This window comes from Budorcas taxicolor, chromosome 22 (genome assembly GCF_023091745.1).
Source record: "Budorcas taxicolor isolate Tak-1 chromosome 22, Takin1.1, whole genome shotgun sequence".
NCBI classification, from domain to species: Eukaryota; Metazoa; Chordata; class Mammalia; order Artiodactyla; family Bovidae; genus Budorcas; species Budorcas taxicolor.
This window is the reverse complement of record NC_068931.1, coordinates 37,955,893-37,982,080: the sequence shown is the minus strand read 5'-3', so window position 1 is coordinate 37,982,080 and position 26,188 is coordinate 37,955,893. Positions and strand designations below refer to the sequence as shown.

General features: G+C 41.4%; 1 protein-coding gene across 1 annotated transcript in view; it reads left to right on the top strand.

Moving 5' to 3' along the window:
• MYOM1 (myomesin 1) overlaps positions 1–25,823 on the top strand; it is a 117,945-nt gene extending 92,122 nt beyond the window's left edge. Inside the window, exons 25-37 of the mRNA XM_052660544.1 lie at positions 6,766–6,902; positions 7,379–7,523; positions 8,271–8,330; positions 8,651–8,718; positions 10,295–10,408; positions 11,075–11,162; positions 12,164–12,202; positions 12,487–12,592; positions 17,254–17,417; positions 19,263–19,299; positions 19,541–19,563; positions 21,508–21,563; positions 24,374–25,823. Coding sequence (XP_052516504.1) covers positions 6,766–6,902; positions 7,379–7,523; positions 8,271–8,330; positions 8,651–8,718; positions 10,295–10,408; positions 11,075–11,162; positions 12,164–12,202; positions 12,487–12,592; positions 17,254–17,417; positions 19,263–19,299; positions 19,541–19,563; positions 21,508–21,563; positions 24,374–24,667 — 1,331 coding nt within the window. The 3' untranslated portion in view covers positions 24,668–25,823. The remainder of the gene's footprint in view (positions 1–6,765; positions 6,903–7,378; positions 7,524–8,270; positions 8,331–8,650; positions 8,719–10,294; positions 10,409–11,074; positions 11,163–12,163; positions 12,203–12,486; positions 12,593–17,253; positions 17,418–19,262; positions 19,300–19,540; positions 19,564–21,507; positions 21,564–24,373) is intronic.
• Positions 25,824–26,188: the final 365 nt, after the last annotated feature.

Below are 26,188 nucleotides of genomic sequence, written 5' to 3'. Positions count from 1 at the left end.
AATCCACTTGCAGAAGAGTTGTCTGCCTACCGTACAGATGTCCTCCCTTTCTGTTCCCTGTGTTGTGAGGCGGGGGAATGGAAGAGAGAGTCACAGTGCCCAGCACAGCCGGAGCCTGTGAACACTCCCACTGTCTATCATGCAAAACAGAAAGAGCAGCACCCACTAATCTAGTTAGTCAGACAGCAAACATTGACCAAGTGTCTAGGCAACAGCTGCTCCTAACAATGTTTACATTTAGCATGAAGGATGGAGAGGAGGGAAGTTAGGGTGTTACCATAGAACTGGAGGCGCCCAGGCTCCCTGCGGTCCAGTGATCATATGGACTTGCAGGTAGTAACTGCCTGCTGTCCCTGTCATTTATGCTGAGACATTTTATTCTACATGAGTGTCAACACTGGTTGCTGGCTGTAGGAGAGAGGAGAGCAGCACACTCAGGGACCCTTCTATTAGAGACCAAGAGTGGTGTTTTGGGTCAGCTCAGAGAAAACCTAAGGATGCATTAAAAACTCTGACGTGAAAGCATAACTCTCCCAACCAAAGGGAGCTTCTGTGAGCCCCTTGAAGCAGCGTTTAAATATCACAGCTTCAGTTCCTTTCATTGCTGTTGGCTCAGGCAGGTCACTATGTGAATGTCTTCAGAGACGTGATGACAGGGTCAAAGCAGCATATCCAATTTCTCAATTTATATCCACTTCTTCTTAGTATATGTTGATGCATAATTAAGTCATCTTCTTGAGATTTTCTAAGGTCTTAAATGATCTCATTCCTTACAGAGTGTAATAAAGAGTGTGGTGTTCCTTTATTCCAGGACACAGTAAATTCTATTTTAAGCTGTTTTCAAAAATATTTTGAAAACCACTAAACATATGCCTTAAGCCTACAAATAACAGATATTTTGCTGGAGCAAATTAACTGCCAGAGAAAAGAGCCTAAGGAAATTTAGGGCTGAGCAGAAGGAAAAATATATATATATAAAGCTAAAAATAGAAAATAACCTAGCCTGTCTTGCCAGTTGTGATACTAAATTGCAGTGTAGAAAGTCAGTTTATTGAATATATGTGTGTGTATGTATATATATATATATAATATACACACATATATATTCATGGTATGTGGGGGAGGGAAGATATATTTCAGTATCAGCAACGTCCTGCAGGCCTCTTGCCTTTTGATGAACTGCATTCTGTGTCTATGGAATATGTGTCTTTCTAAATAAATCCACTTTCATGTAAAAAAACAAAAACATTCTGCATGATATATATTTTATTTGTAGACACTGGTTATTGTCCTACTTGTATATGTACATTTATATATATACTCCACGTGTACAGATATGCACAAGCACATATACACAAATTATATCTATTTGGTATGTCCTCTTAGGTGTAAATATATTTTACAATTGGTGGTTATACGGTGTTGTTTAAACAACTGGAGGAAGAGTCACCAAAATATTAATAGCCACTCTTATAGAGTACCTATTACATGCTATTTATAGGGTGCTTAAATGGAATGTGTTATTTAAACTCCTCAGTGACCTTAAAAGGGTCAGTAAGTACTATGGTGATCTAATCTTAGAGATGAAGAAAGTGAGGCTCAGAGAGGTTAAGTAACTAGACCAGAAGGACACAGCAGGTACCCAGGGTGAAGAAACCCAGGTGGTCTGACACTAACCAGGACATGGACTGTTTCTGTGCGTGCACCTGCCCGGTGAACCTTGGCGGCCTGGGCTCCCCGGATGATGTCTGTATTCCTCAGGGCAGTGAGAACTAAGGGCTCTGGAGGCTTCCGGGAGAGTGTGTCCCTGCCAACCACCCCCACACACTGGGCTTCTTCGTAACTGCATCACTCATGTATGAGATTCCCTGGAACGAAATCACACTTCTCTGGAAGAGACTCTACTCTCTACTCCCCTTGAGACTTACTTGCAGCAGGAGCATCCTGTAGGGAGAAGGTTTAGCCCCTGCTCTCACCACCCTGAGGTCTGTTCTTGATCTGTTCTTACTGGAAAACCACGAGTGTTCTTCAGAATGGATGGCCGGGACCAAGAGATCACTAAGTAGAGGGAATAACCCTGATCTCAGCTCTGCCACCTGGTTATGTTACTAAGCTTTCCTGAGTTTTGTCATCAGTAAAATCAGGGGATAAAGAGAGCTCGCCTTTCTTGAGCACCAGTGGTTATTTACAGTGGCTCACTGCATTCTGGTACCATAGTCACTCATGGTGGCCTGTGAGGCAAGTAATAGCCATGTCAGCAGGTGAAGAACATGGGGTTTCAGGAGGAGGTAACTGTGCTCAATCGAGATGTGACATCAGAGCCCATCTCTGGCCACAGGGGAAACCCACAGTAGATGGTGTCTGAGCCTCCTTTCAGCTCTGCATGGAATGACTCTATAACTGACGTTCACATGAATATGGAATAGTGCGAAGGAAAGGCATCCCTGAAGCTTAAAAAGGGTAGTTTTAGAGAAATGATGCAATAAGCTTGTTTACAAAATAGAAACAGACTCACAGACTTAGAGAACAAACGTGGTTGGGGGAGAGGGTGGAGGGATAGTTAGCTTGGGATTGATGTGTACACACTGCTATGTTTAAATGAATAACCAACAGGTCCTACTGTATAGCACAGGGAACTCTTCTCAATGTTATGTAGCAACCTAAATAAGAGAAGTATTTGAAAAAGAATAGATTCATGTGTATGTATAACTGAACCACTTTACTATACACCTGAAATTATCACAGCATTGTTAATCAACTAAAACATAAAATTAGAAAAGAAAAGGATAGCTTTGCTATAAATATAAGGAAATATTAATGTACATCTGGTACAATCTTATACCAAGCTTATAATTACTTATAATTTAAAACATAGCATATGCTAAAATTTTAAGATATGTTTAAGAATTTAAACATATTTTTAAATTTTGAGATGTGTTTAAGAATAGTTGAGTGAAAGCAAAGGGTGGTTTTCCCTGATAAAAGTGAAGGACTACAAAACTTTGAGAAACAATCATCCTTTTCCAGAGAGCATGTCCAGGAATCACCTCTGATATAGATCTTTTGGCTGGAGAAGTCTTTGTAGAGAACATTTTCAAGTTACAAGAAATTCAGAAGCTGATATTGGGAGATGTCAGCCAACTTTTTAAAAATTTCATTCATGTTCAAATGGCTTAAGATATACAGGTATAAATTGGAGATATTTTATCAGTTTAGTTCAGTTCAGTCACTCAGTCGTGACCGACTCTTTGTGACCCCAGGAATCACAGCACGCCAGGCCTCCCTGTCCATCACCAACTCCCGGAGTTCACTCACACTCATGTCCATCAAGTCGGTGATGCCATCCAGCCATCTCATCCTCTGTCGTCCCCTTCTCCTCCTGCCCCCAATCCCTCCCAGCATCAGAGTCTTTTCCAATGAGTCAACTCTTCGCATAGGTGGCCAAAGTATTGGAGTTTCAGCTTCAGCATCAGTCCTTCTAATGAACACCCAGGACTCATCTCCTTTAGAATGGACTGGTTGGATCTCCTTGTCATCCACGAGACTCTCAAGAGTCTTCTCCAACACCACAGTTCAAAAGCATCAAATCTTCGGCTCTCAGCTTTCTTTTTTATAGTCCAACTCGCACATTCATATATGACTACTGGAAAAACCATAGCTTTGACTAGACAGACCTTTGTTGGCAAAGTAATGTCTCTGCTTTTTAATATACTATTTAGGTTGGTCATAACTTTCCTTCCAAGGAGTAAGCGTCTTTTAATTTCATGGCTGCAGTCACCATCTGCAGTGATTTTGGAGCCCCCCAAAATAAAGTCTGACACTGTTTCCATTGTTTCCCCATCTATTTCCCATGAAGTGATGGGACCAGATGCCATGATCTTAGTTTTCTGAATGTTGAGTTTTAAGCCAATTTTTTCACTCTCCTCTTTCACTTTCATCAAGAGGCTGTATAGCTCTTCTTCACTTTCTGCCATAAGGGTGGTGTCATCTGCATATCTGAGGTTATTGATATTTCTCCCAGCAATCTTGATTCCAGCTTGTGCTTCATCCAGCCCAGTGTTTCTCATGATGTTCTCTGCATACAAGTCAAATAAGCAGGGTGATGTACTCCTTTTCCTATTTGGAACCAGTGTGTTGTTCCATGTCCAATTCTAACTGTTGCTTCCTGAATCTGCATATAGGTTTCTCAAGAGGCAGGTCAGGTGGTCTGGTATTCCCATCTCTTTCAGAATTTTCCACAGTTTATTGAGATATTTTATAGTTCCTTACTTTCTATGTGCAGTAAACCATACTTTATTTTAATATAGCTTCTTGATCATGACTTGCTTATTTGCATCTGAAAAATTTTGCTTAATCTAAGAACTTAAATGAACTGGTATACCATTGGGATAGATAGACTTTAAATGACAAGCTAGTTCATCTTACATATGTAGCAAAATAAATTCTTTCTTAAGATTCATTTCTTAAACAGCTTAAAGAACCTCCAAATTGAGTTACATTGTTAAAAAAATAAAACTTAACTCTTTTCCAAATATTTTGAGGAAAGTATATATAATTATAATTATATACTGTAATTAAATCATTGCATGTTCGAGCAGGAAAGTATCTTGGCCAATGAGGACATTTGGTTCAATTCCATCCATTTACAGAGAAGGCAGGTAAGGCCCAGAGATGGAAAATGAACTGCCTGTCATCACAATTCATTAGCAGCTGACCTTGCCCTACAGGGAACAGTTCTGGACTCTTCATCACACTGTTATTGTCCCTAAATAATCCTAACCATACCAGATAATCACGATGGTGTGATCACTCACCTAGAGCCAGACATCCTGGAATTTGTAGTCAAGTGGGCCTTAGGAAGCATCACTACGAACAAAGCTAGTGGAGGTGATGGAATTCCAGTTGAACTATTTCAAATCTTAAAAGATGATGCTGTGAAAGTGCTGCACTCAATATGTTAGCAAATTTGGAAAACTCAGCAGTGGCCACAGGACTGGAAAAGAACAGTTTTCATTCCAATCCCAAAGAAAGGCAATGCCAAAAATGCTCAGACTACCACACAATTGCACTCATCTCACATGCTAGTAAAGTAATGCTCAAAATTCTCCAAGCCAGGCTTCAGCAATATGTGAACCGTGAACTTCCTGATGTTCAAGCTGGATTTAGAAAAGGCAGAGGAACCAGAGATCAAATTGCCAACATCCGTTGGATCATGGAAAAAGCAAGAGAGTTCCAGAAAAACATCTACTTCTAATTTATTGACTACGCCAAACCCTTTGACTGTGTGGATCACAACAAGCTGGGGAAAATTCTGAAAGAGATGGGAATACCAGACCACTTGACCTGCATCTTGAGAAACCTACATGCAGGTCAGGAAGTAACAGTCAGAACTGGGTATGGAACAACAGACTGGCTCCAAATCAGGAAAGGAGTACGTCAAGGCTGTGTATTGTCACTCTGCTTATTTAACTTGTATGCAGAGAACATCATGAGAAACGCTGGGCTGGAAGAAGCACAAGCTGGAATCAAGATTGCCGGGAGAAATATCAATAACCTCAGATATGCAGATGACACCATCTTTATGGCAAAAAGTGAAGAAGAACTAAAGAGCCTCTTGATGAAAGTGAAAGAGGAGAGTGAAAAAATTGGCTTAAAACTCAACATTCAGAAAACGAAGATCATGACATCTGGTCCCATCACTTCATGGGAAATAGATGAGAAAACAATGGAAACAGTGTCAGACTTTATTTTTGGGGGCTCCAAAATCACTGCAGATGGTGACTGCAGCCATGAAATTAAAAGACACTTGCTCCTTGGAAGAAAAGTTATGACCAACCTAAATAGTATATTAAAAAGCAGAGACATTACTTTGCCAACAAAGGTCTGCCTAGTCAAAGCTATGGTTTTTCCAGTAGTCATATATGAATGTGCGAGTTGGACTATAAAGAAAGCTGAGCACTGAAGAATTGATGCTTTTGAACTGTGGTGTTGGAGAAGACTCTTGAGAGTCCCGTGGATGACAAGGAGATCCAACCAGTCCATCCTAAAGGATATCAGTCCTGAATATTCATTGAAAGGACTGATGCTGAAGCTGAAACTTCAATACTTCAGCCACCTGATGTGAAGAACTGACTCTTTGGAAAAGACCCTGATGCTGGGAAAGATTGAAGAGGGGAGGAGAAGGGGATGACAGAGGATGAGATGCTTGGACGGCATCACCAATTCAATGGACATGAGTTTGAGTAAACTCCTGGAGTTGGTGATGGATGGGGGGCCTGGCGTGCTGCAGTCCATGGGGTCGCAAAGAGTTGGACCCAACTGAGCGACTAAACTAAACTGAACTGAATCCTAACCAAAGCTAACCGTAGAAAGTCAGAAAAGTTAGCTGAATGACCCTAGGAGGTAAGATCATCCCCCTCATTTTTAGTACCTCTATGATAGTCAGGATGAGAACCCAGTTCTAGTGTCCCTCCATAGCAAGTTTTCCTACAGTGTTCTCACTGCCTCCACTTCACAAGAACAAGGTACTATGTCACTACTTCTATTGCTTTCCACTTGTTGAAAAAATCCATACAATACAATTGGTCATCAATACAATTACTGCTGCTACTGCTAAGTCGCTTCAGTCGTGTCCGACTCTGTGCGACCCCATAGACAGCAGCCCACCAGGCTCCCTCGTCCCTGGGATTCTCCAGGCAAGAACACTGGAGTGGGTTGCCATTTCCTCCTCCAAATTAATTACTACTCTTATTTTATTTTTCATAGCGGTCCCAGTTAAATCAGAATTGGCAGTGGAAATTTTGGAGAAAGGCCAGGTCCGGTTCTGGATGCAGGCTGAGAAGCTGTCTCCCAATGCCAAAGTCAACTACATATTTAATGAAAAGGAGATTTTTGAAGGGCCGGTAGGTTTAATTTTTAGATTTTTAAACATATTGTTATACGATGTCTAATAGGGCTGGGAAAGCCCCATTAGAATGCAGATAAGTTGTAATAAAAACCACTGAACGTGGGGTGGGGGGTCTAAATCATTTCAAAAGTGGGAAATGTGAAAGGAAATATAGATTGATTGTATCATATTACCCAAATAAAATGGGGATCTAAAAACAACTTTTTGATAACATTTTATGATTTGGGGTAATGAAACTTTAATTATATTTTAAAAAGTAAATGTCAGACTTTTAATAATCAGTTCTGGTCAAGGTCAGAGATTCCACATATTTTGATTTTTCTGGATACAGGATTTTGAAACTGCTCATTAAAAAAGTGTTAACAAGTAATTTTATTATATTATGATACTTTGGAGTTTGCGTGTTTATTTTACATGGCTTATTATCATCCTATCTCACATATTTCCTCTCTTTTCCTTTTCACACTGAAGAAATATAAGATGCATATTGATCGAAACACTGGTATAATTGAAATGTTTATGGAAAAACTACAGGATGAGGATGAAGGCACCTATACCTTCCAGGTTCAAGATGGAAGAGCAACTGGCCATTCTACCCTTGTTCTCATTGGAGATGGTGAGAGTTCTGTGGAACATTATCTGAAAGCCTTTGCTACTTCCTTTAATGTAAATACCCCACCACAGGAAAGTAGTCACGTGGGAGAAGCAGGAATTATTTCTCAATTGGATTCCAATGTTCAAAGTGCAATTTACAGCTAATACTTTCCATAGTACTTTATTTCCTAGAAATGAAAGTTAATTTAAAAGGACACCAAAGTGATCACTGACCCACAGGCAAGACTGCACTTAAATTATCTCACATATAAACAAGTAGTTATTACTAAAATTCTCCAGTGAAGGATACTACAATACAACCCAGACTGTATTATGTCTCAGAAACTATGAAACTCTCTTGTAATGTGTACCTGCTTTAAATTACTTAAATGAAGAAGAAAAATATGCATGAGCAGAGCATGTCAAATCAGTTAATCATCCATTACAACTTGGTTGTATGGCAGCTGTTATTAAGCCAGTGTGGAAATCACCAAGATTTAAAATGTAGTATTTAATAAAGCAATGGAAACGCTGGCCAGGTCTCTACATTGGCAGTAGCCAAAGCTATTTGACTGTTTCCTGACTTCATGACCTTGAACAAGTTTCTTAGCCTTCCTAAGCCTTTTTCTTTATCTATGAATAATTAAAACAAATAAGGTGGTCTGATGTGAGTGTTATAATAATGAATGTAAATAACTTAGCACAGTGACTGGCATGTACGCTTATACCGCCCAACTCTATTTCGTATTTCTTTGTTTTTCGATTTCAGTTTATAAAAAGCTCCAGAAAGAAGCCGAATTCCAGCGTCAAGAATGGATCAGGAAACAAGGTAAAAGTAGGCAGTGAATAAAGAGAAAATCTTCAGTTTCTTGAACAAAATATTCTAAGGTTATTTCCATAACAAACTAAAATGAATATTATTGCTTTGTTAATAATGTCCTGATAAATAAAAGTAATTGAAAACATTTATCATTACAAATGATTAAAGTATTACACATTTTATTACACATTTTAAAATATTTTAAAACTAAATCTTTAATTTCAAAAATTTTACTTTAAACATAAATCAACTTAGAATTTAAGAATGAGTTTGGATTTTTGCATTCATGATTAACATTGCTGCTTGCTGATGTCATTAAAATTTTATAGGTCCACATTTCGCTGAGTATTTGAGCTGGGAAGTGACTGGTGAATGTAATGTACTATTAAAATGCAAGGTAAGAAGTAAATAAAATTTTAATAATTCGGTACAAAGAGAATAAAGATAAAATAGAATGTGAGACGAAAAGGAAGATCAATTTCTTATCTCCTCCATTCTTATCTCCTCTTATCTCTTATCATTTGCACCAAAATGATGAGTGATATGCCTTTACTGTTTGTTGAATGTTACTGTAATCGTTGGTTGGTAAGAAATATTTAAAATAAAACAATATAAAAATATGGAAAGTCAAGATGATTGTTTTAATTCATCACACATGTCCTAGTTAATAAAAACAGACTTTTTTAAAATTAAGACTTTTTTTTTAAAAAAAGCAGTTTTAGGTTCAGTGCAAAATTTAAGAGAAAGGTACATAGATTTCCCACTTACCATTGTCCCTATATGTGCATAGCCTCCTTCATTATCAGCATGCCCACCAAAATGGTGCAAGTGTTACAACTAATGAACCCACATGGACACATCATCACCCAAAGTCCGTAGTTGACATTCTGTTTCACTCTGTGAGTTTGCACAAAGGTATAAAAACCTGTACCATCATTATTGTATCATACAGAGTATTTTCACTGCCCCCCAAACCTTGTGCCCTGCCTGCTCATCCCCGCTAACCCTCCCCCTACACCTGCTGCCCCGCACTTTGCAGCACAAGGGATCTTATTTCCTCAACCAGGGATCAAACCTGCATCCCCTGCACTGGAAGATGGGTTCTTAATCACTGGACCACCCTGGAAGTCCCTGAAATTGTTTTCTTGATTTGTATGACATCTTTACTTTTTCATACAGGCTTAATTATACAAGAAATACATTAATATACTCTCCCTCATAAAAAATTCTAACATCATAGATAAAGCTTAAGCTCCCTTTAAGCATATGAACTCATTTAGCCCATTTGAAATTTGTGAGATGATTTATGGATATAGGATTTAAATGAATTTCCTAAAAATTGCTAAGCAACTAATTTATTAAACCATACTTGATGGATGCTAACTAAACTCACTGCAGTAATCATTTTGCAAAAATGCATATATCAAATCATTATGTTGTATACACTAGACATATCCAATATTACATCAATTATATCTCAATAAAATTGGAAAAATATTTAATTTAAAAGATTTCTTTACTGTATTTCCCCTTCGCATTTATTTGCAAAGCTTCATTTATCTTACAAAAGTAGTTAGCTATAGATAGGGGCTTCTACATTCTGATACCTTAATAAGGTCATTTGTTTTTGTGACACAGACTATTATTTTAATCTAATGGGATTTGTCTTTCTTTGGATTTCAAATTTTTATATTTTACTTAAGTCTGTATGTTAGTTTGTATGCTTCTATGCTTTCTTGTTTACAAGATGATTTTAAAGTCTATTTTTTTCTGCTGGAAATAAAGATGCTATTAATTTACGTTTATTCTTTTGTATCTGTTTTATTCTAAACTCTAACAGTTAAAACAGCTTTCAGTTGATTTCTCTTGAAATCTCTACTTTTTCTTATATCCAATGCTACATTAAGAATTATTTAATTTCATAAGATAACATTCCTTTATCTTGAGAAGTATAACTACTATTTCTCTCCTAGGTGGCGAATATTAAGAAAGAAACTAGTATTATATGGTACAAAGATGATAGGGAGATTTCAGTGGATGAAAAGCATGACTTTAAGGATGGCATATGTACCCTCCTTATAACAGAGGTAAGTGACTATAAATATAAAATGTAGCATATTACTTCTGTACCCCACATTCTTCCAAAATACAGAGACTAGATTATGTGTTCCTTTGCCCTGGGCATAGATCCTTGCCCTGACGTCACCAAAAAAACAAGCGGTAAAGACACAAAGCTTCTCTCACTTTGTGATAAGTGAGGGTTTGTCAGACATCCAAACAGTGTTGGCAGGACACCACAACTCTTGCCTCTCTGAGCTAGTTTTTCTCATAGATGGGTGAGTGGCAGGGCAGTTAAGCGAACTGTTCTTTGTTTGCTTTTCAGCTTCTACTCATTCCCTAAAGGTGCAATCAGCCATAGTATTTATTTCAGTATAGATTTTTATTTACTTTTTGTCTAAAAGAAGCTACCTTTCAAATACATGTGCTCATTAGTTCTTAAAATGAAGGCAGAGCAAAGGATGAGGACTTTAAGCCTCAAGTCAATTGTCACCTTAGAGGGTGAAAACTCGGGGCTGCTGGCTAGCCTAGCTTTGATGGATAGTCCCTCTGGGAACTGGTCATTGCTCACATGGCTGAATGCTTGTTCAGTGTGTTTTGATGGCAGTTCTATAAATCATGGGTCCTGAAAAATGCAAATGCCATATCCTGAGGCTACAATAAGCTGCAACGTGGTGTATCTCTTCTCCCCTTAGTTTTCCAAGAAAGATGCTGGGATTTATGAAGTTGTCCTGAAAGACGATAGAGGAAAAGATAAAAGCAGATTGAAGCTTGTGGATGAAGGTCAGTCCACCGGGGTCCGTTCTGTGTGTTCCATACACCAGTGACCAGAATTCTAAGTGAGACTGAGCTGGGTGATTCAAGTCATGCTCATCTTTTGTCCATAGGTTTTGTTTTAATTGTCATTACAGCACAGCGAATTTTATTAAAAAACAAAAACTTCACTTTTAGTCTTCCTTTCAAGTCAGAAATGTAGTTTTGATCCTCAGAGAATGTATAGTTGACAATCCACTAGAGGTCTGTTTTCAAATTTTTGTTTCAAACCTATGAAGACTGTTTCAGGATCAAATACTACCATGAAAAGCATGTCTCAAAATAGTCCACTATTTTAAAGGTGACAGGAAAGGTTATATATGGAACGCGAAGCCTCTCAGTAACAGAGCAAGAAAACAATTTCCATTTTCCCAAGACCTCTGATGACAATTATATCATGATAAAGAAAACCTACATGGGACGCCCACATTTCCAGTTTTGTTCCCGAGCAAGATCTTTAACAACATTGCTGACGAACAGCAGAAGTCTGACTTTGATTTTACCTTCCTACTTTTGGTGGAGGCAGGACTAAATGTGCTTCTTGTTTATTGGCAAAAAGCATTAATTGGGCTGAGAAATATCAGGGAACTTAGATGGTTAATTCACCGTGAATTGATACCACAGATGAGAAAACTTCCTCTAATGTAAACGAAGCCTTCCTGGGATTTAGGAAGAAGGGAATTCTAAAGCAAAAAACACTCCTGGGATTCTCACTGTGGCTCTTTCTCTAGAATGTAAATATGGTGACAGTTTACAAAGAATTCGAGAGAACAAAAATATCAAAATAGGAGCAGAGATCTTTTAAAACTTGATAACAATTGAGTTCTTTCATCAAAGAGCTTGTATTACCAATTGGTCAATAAGTCCATCTTGTGACAGGATGCTTTTGAGAGCGTATGTGACTAATAGTGTGAGATTGAACTTGACATTGAGCATTTTTATGCTAAAGCTTTATGAATCTCTTTCCACAGCCTTTAAAGAGCTAATGACTGAAATATGTAGAATAATAGGTAAGTTCTCACAAGGCAATACTTCCTATTCTCTGGGGTGGGTTTGGTTTTGTTCAGTCATGTCTGATTCTTTGTGACCCCATGGACCTCAAGCTCCTCTGTCCATGGACTTCTCCAGGCAAGAATACTGGAGTGGGTTGCCATTTCCTTCTTGAGGGGATCTTCCCTTCTCAGGGATCGAACCTGTGTCTCCTGCATTGGCAGGGGAATTCTTTACCACTGAGCCACCTGGGAAGACTGGGATGGGCTTACAGGTGTGTTAAATACGTGTTTTCTTCTTGCAGCTTTGTCTGCAACAGATTTGAAGATCCAGAGCACAGCTGAGGGCATCCGGCTCTACTCTTTTGTTACTTACTACGTGGATGATCTGAAAGTTAACTGGTCCCACAAGTAAGTGAATAAAAACCTAACTGCTGTGTAGAAGTCCTTTCTCCAGTCAGAGGAAGGACTGGGCAAACAACAGCCCTCTGCTAAGGAGGTACTCAGGTAAGGAGCCTTCTTACTTCTCAGGTCTGATGTTGAGGAGCGTAGGACAGAAACATCCAGGCCATCCCTTCAGTGTGAGGTTAGCACTCTCCCTTAGCATGGATGTGGTGAGGCCAGTCATGGCTTGGAGCATCTGTCTCCTTGACCTGTTGTTGTTCAGTTGCTCAGTTGTGTCTGACTCTTTGCGACCCTGTGGAGTGCAGCACGCCAGGTTCCTCTGTCCTCCACTATCTCCCAGAGTTTGCTCTAACTCATGTCATTGAGTCAGTGATGCCATCCAACCATCTCATCCTCTGTCATCCCCCTTCTCAAATCACAATTTGTAGATGCCTCTGTAACATTACCTCCACCTCCACACAATCACGCTTTGCCAGGTTCTTATCTGGTCTTTCTAAGAACACCTAACCTATGCTGCGCTCTGGACAAAACTGCAGCAGCCTGCACCAAGCTTCCTGTTGTGTGGCTTAAAGCTCATTGACTCCAGAAGCCTGAGCCAAAGCGGTGCCCGATTTTATCATCACTGCCATTGTAGCAGTTGGCATAGTGGGGCATTAGCATGTTTCCTCAGAAGGCTTTGGAGATCTCAAGATGACTTTGGGAATGTGTATTTCAACTAGACTGAGCCTGAAGATCCATTCTAACCCCAGGCTTCCTTTGTGCAGTTGTGGACGGATTTCATTCAAGTTCTCCTTGAACTGGGATTCCAAGGCCTGAAGTAGGTTTCTTAGTCAAACCAGGTCTCCCATTTACACCATTGAGAGGGTCCTTGACCTCTGTGGTTCACTGAAATTTCCTGGCTGAGAGAGGCCAGCAGGCTGCCACAGAAACCAGTGAGGCACATCCACCTTCATCCACTCTTGGGTTGCAGTGGACACTCATTCCCAAAGTCCTTGTGCGCCCTGCCGAGCAGAAGGTCCCTGTGGGTCCCTGGGAGGAGTCAAACAACAGTGTTTACTTAGAGCTTCCCTTCAGTGGTGTTGACTTAAAAAATAGTCACAACCTAAAAGTTGAGAGTTATATTTTATTTGGTGCAAATTTTTAGGACTTAAGCCCAGGAGGCAGCTTCTCAAGTAGCCCTGAAAGAACTGTTCTGAGGAGGTGGGGGGAGGAGTCAGGTTACATAGATGTCTGCAACAAAGGGAAAGTAGTCTGAACATCAAAAGTATTTTTGTAAATTTAAGAAAACCAGATATCTCAAGTTAAGGAATTTAGTGCTTTTCTCTATATGGGAAGGTGCAAGTCTGGGCTTACTGAAATCATTCCTTTCATATGTATCTCAGCTATCTGGGGGCAGTATCTTGCATTTTTCACATCCTGAGCCTTCAGTGCTCACCTGTAGGGAGGGTTGCAACCTCATGGTATTGATCCCAGTTATTGTTCTCCTTCCTGGGTGCCCTCTGGGCTCAGAAATTCACATTTCAAGGGCTGTGATCACTCATGGCATGACTTCCTTGTTTACTAATATAGCAAGAATAGTCCATTTCTCAGTGAACATTTACAATATGCTGGGCACTGCTCCAAGCCCTTTAGAGGTATGAAATCATTTAATATTCAAACTCTGTGAGATGGGTACTTCTCACTTTAGTGACTAGGAAGCTCAGGCTCTGGAAGGTGACTTGCCTGAGGTCATCAACTCTGTGATAGGTGAAGGGTTGAACCCAGGAAGCCTGGCTCCAGAGCTCCTCCATCACAGCACTATGCTGGATTCAAGTTTCATTAAAGGTCTGCTGCTGCTGCTGCTGCTAAGTCGCTTCAGTCGTGTCCGACTCTGTGTGACCCCATAGATGGCAGCCCACCAGGCTCCGCCATCCCTGGGGTTCTCCAGGCAAGAACACTGGAGTGGGTTGCCATTTCCTTCTCCAATGCATGAAAGTGAAAAGTGAAAGTGAAGTCGCTCAGTTGTGTTCGACTCTTCTCGACCCCATGGCAGCCTACCAGGCTCCTCCGTCCATGGGATTTTCCAGGCAAGAGTACTGGAGTGGGCTGCCATTGCCTTCTCCGCCTTAAAGGTCTAGATTGAATGTTTCACCAGACCGGGGTCCCATGAAGCATTCATTTGAAATGAAAATTCATTCATTTTCTTGAAAATGACTCTACTGTTATGCAGAACAGCATTTTGTTAGGTTTATTGTTATTACTATTGATTTCCTGAATTCTTTTAAAAAAAATGAAAACAAGTGAAATTCCACTTTGAATGCCTGGAGTTTCATTCCTTTGTTCTATTTCTCACAGGTACATTTTAGGAAAGTGATTATAAGGTAAAATAGATCAGATTCTAGGAAATTCCTCTGTGAGATCTAGAGCATTCTAATATATCCGTCTGAAGAATAAGAGAAGACAGATTAATTGAATCATCAATCAAAAGGCTTTACATCATCTCTAATAGAATTACATTTTCCCAAAAATTAGAACATTGGGTTTATAGAAACTGCTGTCAGACTAGTAAGGCATAAGCTTCGTACATCGTTTGGTATGTCAGCTACATGAGTTTTTTGTGTGCGCACAGATGTGTGACTGTAAAAGGTTCAGGAACCAAGGACCAATTGCTCTCCCTGGGTTTATGTAAGTAGGTGGTGTGATGCAAAAAAAACCTGAAAATGGGTTTGGATCTTGAGTTTGCTCCTCTCTTCCCTTGGATCTTAGGCAAGTCATCTAATTTTCTGAAACTCAGGTTTCCCTCATATAAAATAGGAGCAGTAATACCTGTTCTAACTCATAACACTGATGGACTCAATGAGAGAATTAATCACACTTTGAAAACCATGACATGCTTTACAAATGTAAGGTACTATTATGCGACCCTGTGGACTGTATTCCTCCAGGTTCCTCTGTCCATGGAACTTTCCAGGCAGGAATACTGGAACGGGTTGCCATTCTATTCTCCAGGCGATCTTACAGACCCAGGGATCAAGCATATCTCTCACATCTCCTGCACTGACAGGCAGATTCTTTACCATTGTGCCATGGGAAAGCCCATTATGCATGTTAGCCCGAGGTTAAAGAACTCAAGACTTACCACAGCACAGTAGAGAACTGTCTGCCTTTCTAACTCTCTAGGACATATACATATATACTGCTCAGGCTAAAGTCTATAGGTACAGATGGGTTCCTTTACCCTATGTTTTATGACATTTTAATTTTAATATCTTTTAAAGAATGTGGTATATAAGAAAAATGCTGAATATTTATTTGAAATCTGAAATTTCTGGCGGAGATTTTTGGGTTTTTATTTTTTTAAGTTCATTTTATTTATTACAACCCCAAACATAGTACATGCTTGTTTTAGAAAATATACTTACTATCATACTAAACTTAGAAAGAGTTTATAATATGATACCACCCATGGCTTTCCTAGCCACAGTATGAACATTTTGAGGAAACTTCCAGTCTTTTCTCCATGTGTAATTGTTGCTGTAAAAAAGTAGTTTTGTATACTACCTTCTATTTTTCTGGTCTTCCCTGGTGGCTCAGATGGTAAAGAATCTGCCTGCAATGCAGGAGGGAGACCCAGGTTGGATCCCTGGGTCAGGAAGACCTACAGCTACTACTTATTTTTTTCTATTTCTTCACATGTTTATGAACTTTTCATAGAGTTTAACATCACTGAGAGTACATTGTGTGTGTGTGTGAATTGCTCAGGTGTGTCCGACTTTTTACAACTCCAAGGACTGTAGCCCATCAGGCTTCTCTGTCCATGGAATTCTCTAGGCAAGAATACTGGAGTGGGCTGCCATTTTCTTCCCCAGGGTTATCTTCCTGACTCAGGGATTGAACCTGGATCTCCTGCAATGCAGGCAGATTCTTTACCATCTGAGCCACCAGGGAAGCCCCTGAGAGTACACTACTTCCACCTTTCTTCTCATTTTTCATCTTTAACAGTTGTGTTTCTAGACTGTCAGATCCAAGGGCTCTATTTGCTTTTATTATCTTGTAAAGAAGATGATGTGCGGGTCTGCATATGACCAGCTGCAGAATAGGAGGAGACACACATCCAGGGTCGGAGTAGGTGCCTCATTCATTTTGACAGCCACTCTGCTTCTCATTTATTCTTGGCCTGACTACTGAGCACATATTTACGTTTGTCTTAAATAGCTTTGTAACCACATGTGTCAATAGACATCAGCCACAGATGAACTTCCTTAGATCTGTTTTTAACTAGTCTGTAAAAACCCCGTTTATAGCCATAGACTATCTGCGTGAGACGTGCAGTAATAATAAGTAGAGTCTGGCCTTTTGTATTTAAAGATTCCCTTAGTCCTACAAATAAACCCAAGCAGAAACAAAGATAATTAATACCCCTGAGAAGTACTGGTGCTGCAATCTGAGTCCCAGACCACTATTGGGAGGTCAATGTGCAGACTGCCAGACCCCACCACCCCAAGCCTTGGAATCCTTATTCTGTGATTCAGGGCCCATAATTTCTCTGAAGCAAAAGAGCATGTAAGGATCTCCTGTTATTTTGAAAGTCTGTAAAACTTGATGATAAGACCTTCAATATAAGACAAAGTAAAGGTAAGCTCTGGATGAAAGCCACCGATAACAAGGTTTTCTTTTGATCAAAACAGTGGGACTCCTATTAAGTACTCAGACAGAATCAAGAGTGGGGTCACTGGGGAACAGATCTGGCTTCAGATCAACGAGCCCACCCCTAACGACAAGGGCAAGTACGTGATGGAGCTCTTTGATGGTAAAACCGGACACCAGAAGATGGTGGACCTTTCTGGACAAGGTAAATGGGTGCTCTGCAGGTTAGAACCTAAAGTGGAGATTGCTGTCACTGTTGTTCAGTTGCTAAGTCGTGTCCAACTCTTTGTGACCTCATGGACTGCAGTATGCTGGCTTCCCTGTCCTTCACCACCTCCCAGAGTTTGCTCAAACTCACGTCCATTGAGTTGGTGATGCCATCCAATCATGTCATCCTTTGTCACCCTCTTCTCCTACTGCCCTCAGTCTTTCCCAGCATCAGGGTCTTTTCCAATGAGTCAGCTCTTTGCATCAAGTGGCCAAAGCATTGGAGCTGCTTCAGCTTCAGCATCAGTACTTCCAGTGAATATTCAGGGTTGCTTTCCTTTAAGATTGACTGGTTTGATCTTGCTGTCCAAGGGTCTCTCAAGAGTCTTCTCCAGCATCATGATTCAAAAGCATCAGCTATGGAAGATGTGGGCTTTTTTTAAAAGGATGGAGGCTTCCTGTACTTTATAGCAGGTTCCCACTAGCTATTTTACACTGGGTAGTGTATGTATGTCAATGCTACTCTCCCAGTTCATCCCACTCAAAACTTATTTAAATTTGTTTTCACTCTCTGCCCACTGAAGCTCGTTTAACTACCCAACTCTCAAATCCCTATCAAACAAGAAGCCTTAGGTTGTCTGACCAGCATGGTCCCCTGCAGGAAACAAACATACTAGCTCAGCCAGGCTGTCTTCTTGTGTGATGTGAGCAAGAAGAGCAGCCCTAAGTAGTCTGTTTAGCCCAGCTGTCCACCTCCACAGCCTGTAAGCCTGGCTTTGTGCTGATTTTTCCCATCTATAAAAGGGGGCAGACTGGTTTTATGTACATATTTTCTAGATGTAAAATGTTACAATTCCCAGACCACAGGGGAGCTTAAAGACAAGGTGAGAAAGATTCAAAAATGAAGCTGTATTTTTGCCTGACGTCTTCAAAGTCCCTTACTCTGTAGGCTCAGAAAAAAATTATCTTAGAACTCTCATTTTTTTGTTTCTGTGTCTTTTATTCATCTCCTGCATAGCATAGAAGCAGTGCTTCGGGCTAGCACTGGCACACACTGTGATCTACTGCAAACGGACGGCCGGACCACAGAACAGAGTTTAGCTGTCTGTGACGTGCAGAATGATTTAATGAGAGGAAAGCTTTTCTGTTGCTCAGGAGTTTTAACAGAACCAACCCATATTTGAAACAGACTTTTCTTCCCATTCCATCTTTTTTTTAAAAACACTTCTTATTTTGTATTGGGGGCTTCCCTGGTGGCTCAGATGGTAAAGAATTTGACTGCAATGCAGGAGACCCAGCTTCGATCACTGGGTCAGGAAGATCCCCAGGAGAAGGGAATGGCAATCCACTCCAGAATTCCTGCCTGGAGAATTCCATGAACAGAGGAGGCTGGTGGGCTACAGTCCACAAGGTCACAAAGAGCTGGACGCAACTGAGTGACTAGCACATAGCTGATTAACAAACAATGTGATGGTTTCAGGTGAACAGCGAAGCGATTCAGCCGTACATATGCATGCATCCATTCCACACAACGTTGAGCACAGTTTCATCCCATTCCATCTTTGGCTGAGCGAAACTTTGCTTTTCTGTTTCGAGGGTTGAAGTCTTCTCACTGAATCGAGAGCTTCTAAAATCCACTATTTCATGCTTTCTGCCTAGAAAGTATTTGCTTCTCTTGTTAAGCCTTTGAGTCATAGGGACTGCTCGGGTGCAGCCTCCTTCAAAGCCCACCACATCAGGTCTGGACTGATTACACTGTGCTCACATTGTGAGCTCTCATAGGCCCCTGTGTGTGGCCAGTTCTGGGTGAGAAAATTCTAACTTCTCTTTTTTTCTCTTCAAGCCTACGATGAAGCCTTTGCGGAATTCCAGAGATTGAAGTAAGTCCCCCCCTTTCCCAACGACGCCCCCACAGGCACCCTTGTCTCTGAGCTGTGCCCCTCCCCATCTGTATCAGCGGGGCCGAGGGTCCCGTATTGGGGAAAATGCAGGCGGAGCAGCAGTTCCCGCTGCTTTGCTGAGCAGCAGAAACAGAAATGCAGTTGGGGTTGGCTACTTGGCAGTAACACTAAAACAAAACCCTTCTTTGTTTGTGTGTTTGTTCGTTTCTCTCAACCACAGACAAGCTGCCATCGCCGAGAAAAGTAAGTAAACCCCTTTGAGTTTATTCCTAGTGTGGCTTCAAAATACAACTTTTATTTTTCTGTTATTACTGCAGATGGAGGAAAGTGAAAGCATTTTTTTTTTCCTTTTCTTTCATTTCTATATATATATTTAAAACCTTAGGTGTTCCGCATGTGTTGTCCTTGAGTCTCTTGAGTAAGACTGTCTGGAAAAGAAGGTCCCAGGTTACACTGTAAGAATGGCTCCCAGCCTCAACATGAAAAATCTCTGGGCTGCAAATCACACAGTAGGTTGTTCATCACTTGCAACAGGTGCCCTATGTCAGAAAAGTGTATATATTGAGTTGGCCAAAAAATTCCTTTGGGATTTTTCTATAAGATGTAATGGAAAAATCTGAACAAGCTTTTTGGCCATGCCAATATGTTAAGGAAAAGAAAAAATATTAATGAAACTTGTAGATTGGTATGTAAATCACTATAGCTGGTCCTCCAACAAGTGGTCCCATTTTTCTGAAAGACCAAATAAGGCTGAGTGACCCTAACCCAGCGGTCAAGCCTGTGTCCACAGAAATGTGCTCTCTCCTGACCCCTCTCAACCGTGCTTCACACACAAAGGATTCTATAGAATCCCAGAATCTACAGGATCCCAGGAGTAACGGATGAACCATTGTGATGATTCAGGCTCTTTCTCAGGGTGGGAGCAGAATTTGAAAACCACTGAAGGTTGTGGTTGTAGAGTCAGTCCTGAACTCAGGGACGGGAACCAGGAGGAGGAGGAGTGAGACTATCTGCTGACCGTCTCTCCCCTCTCTTGAACTCTCCTGTGGACAAGAAGCCTGACCCTCCCTCTGCTCCATGAGCTCCTTCCTGAGGTCTCTGGACCACAGTATCTTAGAGCTGCAAGTGACCTGAGAGCCTGTCTAAATTCCTGTTCTTAAACAATTGCACAGAACACTTAATTCAAACAAAATCTTCCACGTGGACCCAATAACACAGGTGAGGGCCAAGCTATCTTCACGGAAGTCAGGATGAATCCCACGTACACCAGGGAGCAGAGTAGATAAGCTTCATAACCATGGGTTTAATGCAAGCCCCCCCACCCCTGCCCAATGAGGAGACTGAGGTCCTCATACTGACATGACTCACCTAGCACCATCCAGTAAGTGGTACAGGGGGCCAGGCAGTGAGTCGGGCCCACAGGTGGTTTTATGTGCAATGGAATCAGCAGCAGAAGGCAGTCGAGACTCATTCAAAGCTTTAGCCTGACTTGGTGGAGAAGGGAATGTATAATAGAAATAAGGATGTAGAGTCACACATTCACTAGAGCAGGCTGAAAAGGAGAGGGCGGTGCCACAGCATTAGTGCTGAATGAATGACAGAAAGGCGTCCTTCCCTGGGACCGAGGGAAAGCTTGGCGGGGGCGGGGGCGGGGGAGGGGGTGTCAGCCCTGGGTTTCAGCACCCCTCCTACCCCTGTCCCCTAGTCATAGAAAGGGGCCCTGCAGAACATCTGAAGAACTCCCCGGAAACGAGAAAGGGACGCTTTTTAGGGAAGGCCCCAAGGAAAGCCCATGTCTTCTCCAGCCTCCAGATCTCCTGGCATACAGCCTCCACTTATGCAGCCTTTCTGAATCAGAGGGGAGCCCACGGAAGGGGCCACGCTCTGCCCTGCCCACTCTGGCCGAGCTCACTGAGCTGCAGGAGGCTCAGGCTGAGAACAGCCACCCGGGTTATAGAGCGGATCGTGATGTGATCTCAGGTCCAGATAGAGGCACCTGTGTGTGAAGGAGATGAATGTTCAGAAATTGCAGGATCATTTGCTTATTTTGCATAGTGAAAGCAGGTATACAATGACTATAAGGAGAGGGAAACTAAATAGAACAATGAGTTCCGCTGGGTGGCTCTGTGCATGTGATGGCTGGTGCTTATAGTTTCAGTGATTAACCAGAAATGCCTGTGCTTACAGATCGCGCCCGGGTGGTGGGTGGCCTCCCCGATGTGGTCACCATCCAAGAGGGCAAGGTAAGTTTGGGGCACTCCTGTCCCCACTTCTTCCACACTGGAAAGGGGTTCCAGTGCCCCAGACTTGGTTCCCACCATCTTCATCATATGCCATGGCTGCTCATGCCTGACTTCAGTATAGCCACATACAAGGTTCAAAGTGTAGTCAGTTTTCCACTCATCTGAAGATGTTTTGTAGGCCAAGCATCAGGATGTACATTTGTTTAATGTGGCATGTGCAGACCTCTTAGTCTCTTTCCAGAAGTGATGTCCCTTTAAAATCAGGAGAAGCAGAAAATCTTCAATCATAACTATACGACAAACATAATTGAAGAAAGAAACGACCTCTAATGCTAGTAGAAAGTGGGCTGACCTATGGGATTCCTCATCTTTGAAGGGAAATATGCTGCTCTGTGAATCTCTATAGGCTCCATCATAGCAGAAAACTGATTTATTTCCATTTGATTTTAAACTGATATTTGTTTGCTCCATAATAATCTCTCTGAAGAACAGTGAATGTCATGTGTAACCTGGATTCACTTTCTTCATCCCTAAAAAAAGTGAAAGTGAAAGTGTTAGTCACTCAGTCATATCTGACTCATTTCGACCCCACGAACTGTAGCCCGCCAGGCTCCTCTGTCCATGGAATTCTCCAGGAAAGAATACTGGAATGGGTTACTGTTCTCTTCTCCAATGGCAATAGTTTCTCTTAATGGCAATAATTTGACTCATATTTTTCTTCCTGAAATGTGTTTGCAGAATAATTCAATAAGAAGTGCTAATTAATCATGGAAAGAAAATAAATTTCTTGTTATCTACCCAATTCTAAATGATACTCTTATAGGAGAGGCAACAAGTGATCATCAAAGTCCCTTCCAGATAGAAGTATACACTTTTCTATGTATATGGTGAGCCCTACTCTTTTTCTTATAACTTCTGGACTTCATTAAGAAAAAAATACAAGAATGGAATTTAGGACTTCCCTGGTGGTCCAGTGGTTAAGAATCCATCTGCCATTACAGAGGACACAGGTTCAATCTCTGGTCCAGGGAGATCCCACATGCTGCAGGGCAGCTGAATCCACACACCACAACTACTGAAGCCCACACACTCTAGAGCCCACGCCCTGCAACAGGAGAAGCCAGCACAGTGAGAAGCCCATGCACCACAAGTAGAGAGAAGCCCCTTCTTGCTGCAACTAGAGAAAGCCTACTCGCAGCAACAGAGACCCAGCACAGCCAAAATAATTTAAAGAATTATGTATACCCATGGCTGATTCCTGTTGGGGTTTGACAGAAAACAGCAAAATTCTGTAAAGCAATTATCCTTTAATAAAAAATAAATTAATTAAAAAGAATTAATTCCTTCAGATGGAAAATTCTAAAGAAAAAAAAATGGAACTTAAAATGTGAAGTAAATTCATCATCTTTGGTCAGCAGGGAAATACAAATTAAAACCATAGTGAAAAATGACACCTATCAGAATTACTAAAATATAAAACAGTGACAACAAAAAATGCTGGTGAAGCTGCAGAGAGACTGAATCACTCCTACATGACTGTTGGATATAGAGACCAAAATATACAGCTACTCAGGAAAACAGTTTGGCAATCTCTTAAAGTAATGAAATATACATTTACCATACCATCCAGCAATTGTACTCCTGGGAATTTATCTCAGAGTGATTAAAATGTATGCTCACATAAAGACATGCACACATATGTTCATAGCAGCTTTATTCATAATAGCCCCAAACTGGAAACAGCCCAGGTGACCCTCACAGGTATATGCATACCCTGGCACCCTTCTGAGCAACAAAAAGGGACAAACTGTTGACACCTGCAATAACTTGGATGAATCTGCAAGGAATTATGCTCAGTGGAAAAGGTACTCTGGAAATGTTACCTCCTGTATGACGCTATTTATATAATGCTTTGGAATTTATATAATAATTGAGAAAAGAAAAACAGATTAGTGGTTGCTAGGAGTTAGGAACCAGCTTGGAAGTGGGGAGATGTGTGTGGTTATAAATGGACCACAGGAAGGATCGTGGTGGGAATGGAAATGTTCTATATCCTGACTGATGTGGTGGATACACAAACCTGGACAGGTGATAGAACCAAATAGATCTAAAGGCACACAAGCACAAGAAAACAGGGGAAATCTATCATATCAGCATCAGTCTCCTGGTTGTGCTTTTATGCGGTAGTTTTGTAAGATGTTACTACTGGGGAAAATTTGGTAAAGGAAATCTATTATTTGACAGATCTAAACATTGATCCTTTAAAGTAAGAGGCTTTCAGCACAGATGGCAATATAATAAAATATTAGGAAAGAGGAATACGTTTTGGCAGAGCACCTTTGCAACTGCAGCAGCTTGAGTGGGTTTGGGGGGAGAGATAAAGTGAGGAAGACGGGACATGAAAATGAGTCACATTATTGAAGCAGCTGTGGGGCTTCTGCTGCTGGGCTCGGTGACACAAACAAAATGCTAAAGGGGGCAGGTGGAGATGATGACAATGAGGAGATGTCTCTACTGAGACAGGATCCAAAATGCCACCTTAGAGCAAAAGGCCTCAGTGTGTTTATGGGAACTGGAAGCAAATGCCTTCTTGGGGCTTTGATCGTAAGTGTTCCCAAAGCCAGAAAACCAAGGCCCCAGAGAAACCCCCTCAAGTGTGATTTTGAAATGTAACTTGCACAGGTGCACACAGCCTGGCCTGGCAAATTTAGGCTTGTCCTCCATCCAGTCAGGTGACCCCCAGAAGGATGCCTCAAGGTGGATGTTACATCTGACACATCTCCTGCCCTCTCCTAACACCTGTGTTGCAGGCGCTTAACCTCACGTGCATCGTGTGGGGCGACCCGACTCCGGAGGTCTCCTGGCTGAAGAATGAGAAGCTCCTGGCTTCGGACGAGCACTGCAACCTGAGGTTCGAGGCTGGCAAGACGGCCTACTTCACCATCAGCGGGGTCAGGACGTCCGACTCGGGCAAGTACGGGCTGGTTGTGAAGAACAAGTATGGCTCAGAGATCAGCGACTTCACCGTCAGCGTGTTCATCCCAGAAGAGGAAGCCAGGAGTGTGGCAGAGGAGCCCCAGAAGGGCAACAAGAAGGCCAAGTGACCGGAGGGCAAGGGGGCCGAGGGGCCGAGGAGGGGAGAGTCACGCCCAGCTGCCTTGGGTCACGTGTATGCAGGTGGTTTGAGCTGAGCACCAGGAAGCCTCCAATTCCCTATTTTTGTGCCGGCTTTGGGGGGTGGTAGGGGGATTGTCAAACCTTTGTTCATGTAAGAAAGCACCAAATAGCGACATTTTACTCATTTTTCTTTATCCACAAATTATATTAAGAAAATAACATTGGTAGCATAAATGTTAGGAAACAGTTTTAAGGCAGAGACCAGAATCAAGTCAGAAGGATGTAGACCGATGGTCAGAGGAAGTGCTGTGGAGCTGTGTGGACGTGGCTGGCCTTTGAGCAGTCAGCTCTCCAGGTTCTCAGTGATGTGTCAGCATCTCGTCCACATGAGACCAGCTGTGAGGCCAGCCAGTCCGTGTCACGTGTTATGACGGTAGCAGTGTGTGTTTATGGGCGGCTGGTGATCTGGAACCTCTCGGTCCTAATAAATAGTTCACACCCCTCTCCCCCGTCAGTGCTTCTCTTGTTTCACCATTTTGGCTGCCTAGCTGGGTGGTCTCCACTGCACCTTTCTTGCCGCTTCTTGTAACATGTCTTCTGATTTAAATTCCTTTGGCTAAAACAGTGAGCTATTGGTATCTAGAGGATCCGTAGAAGAGACTATTCAAAGTTTAGCTTTAGGAAGTTAATATTCAACAATATTGAAGTAATAAATTTAAAAATCTAGGCCTTAAACCCTTGAAGTTTGACTTTAAAACCTTATTTTTCTAATTTAAAATATTAGCCACTGAAATATTAATTTTAAGAGTGTTTTAATAACATAAGTTCCCTTTAACTTGTTAAATTGTGTGTGTGTTCAGTTGCTCAGTCATGTCCAACTCTTTGTGATCCCATGGACCATAGCCCACCAGGTTCCTCTGCCCATGGGATTTCCCAGGCAAGAATACTAGAGTGTTGCCATTTCCTCCGCCAGGGATCTTCCCAACCTAGGGATTGAACCTGTGTCTCCTGCATTGCCGGCGGATTCTAATTAATATATTTGCTTTTCATTTTAAGTAACACTATTGTCTGAATTAACCGATGAAAACTTTCCAAGAACTTAAGTAACTTTACCCATTAAACTAAGCATATTAATATGGAAAATGTTGATTTCTCTCATATGTTCTCAAATTGTACATAAACTTAGTAAGACTTCAACACAAAATCACAATCAATTAAACAGTTTAGTTAGAATCGTAAGATAAGTTGTTACTAAGATAAATGATCAGAAACATTACCAGTAAGTAAAAATCAAATATGAACAGACTTCATAATGCAAAAATACTAATTTTACCTACATGTAGCCCCTAGGGCCTGGGACTGGAGTTTTAACACCTACGCCAGAACAAAAAGCATGAACTCGGATTGTTTGCCATGGGGAGCTGGACGCCAAGACCTCATCACAGCTCTGGGATGCACAAAAGGTAGCTTAGTCAAAAAAACAGGGATAGCCAAACAAACAAAGAAAC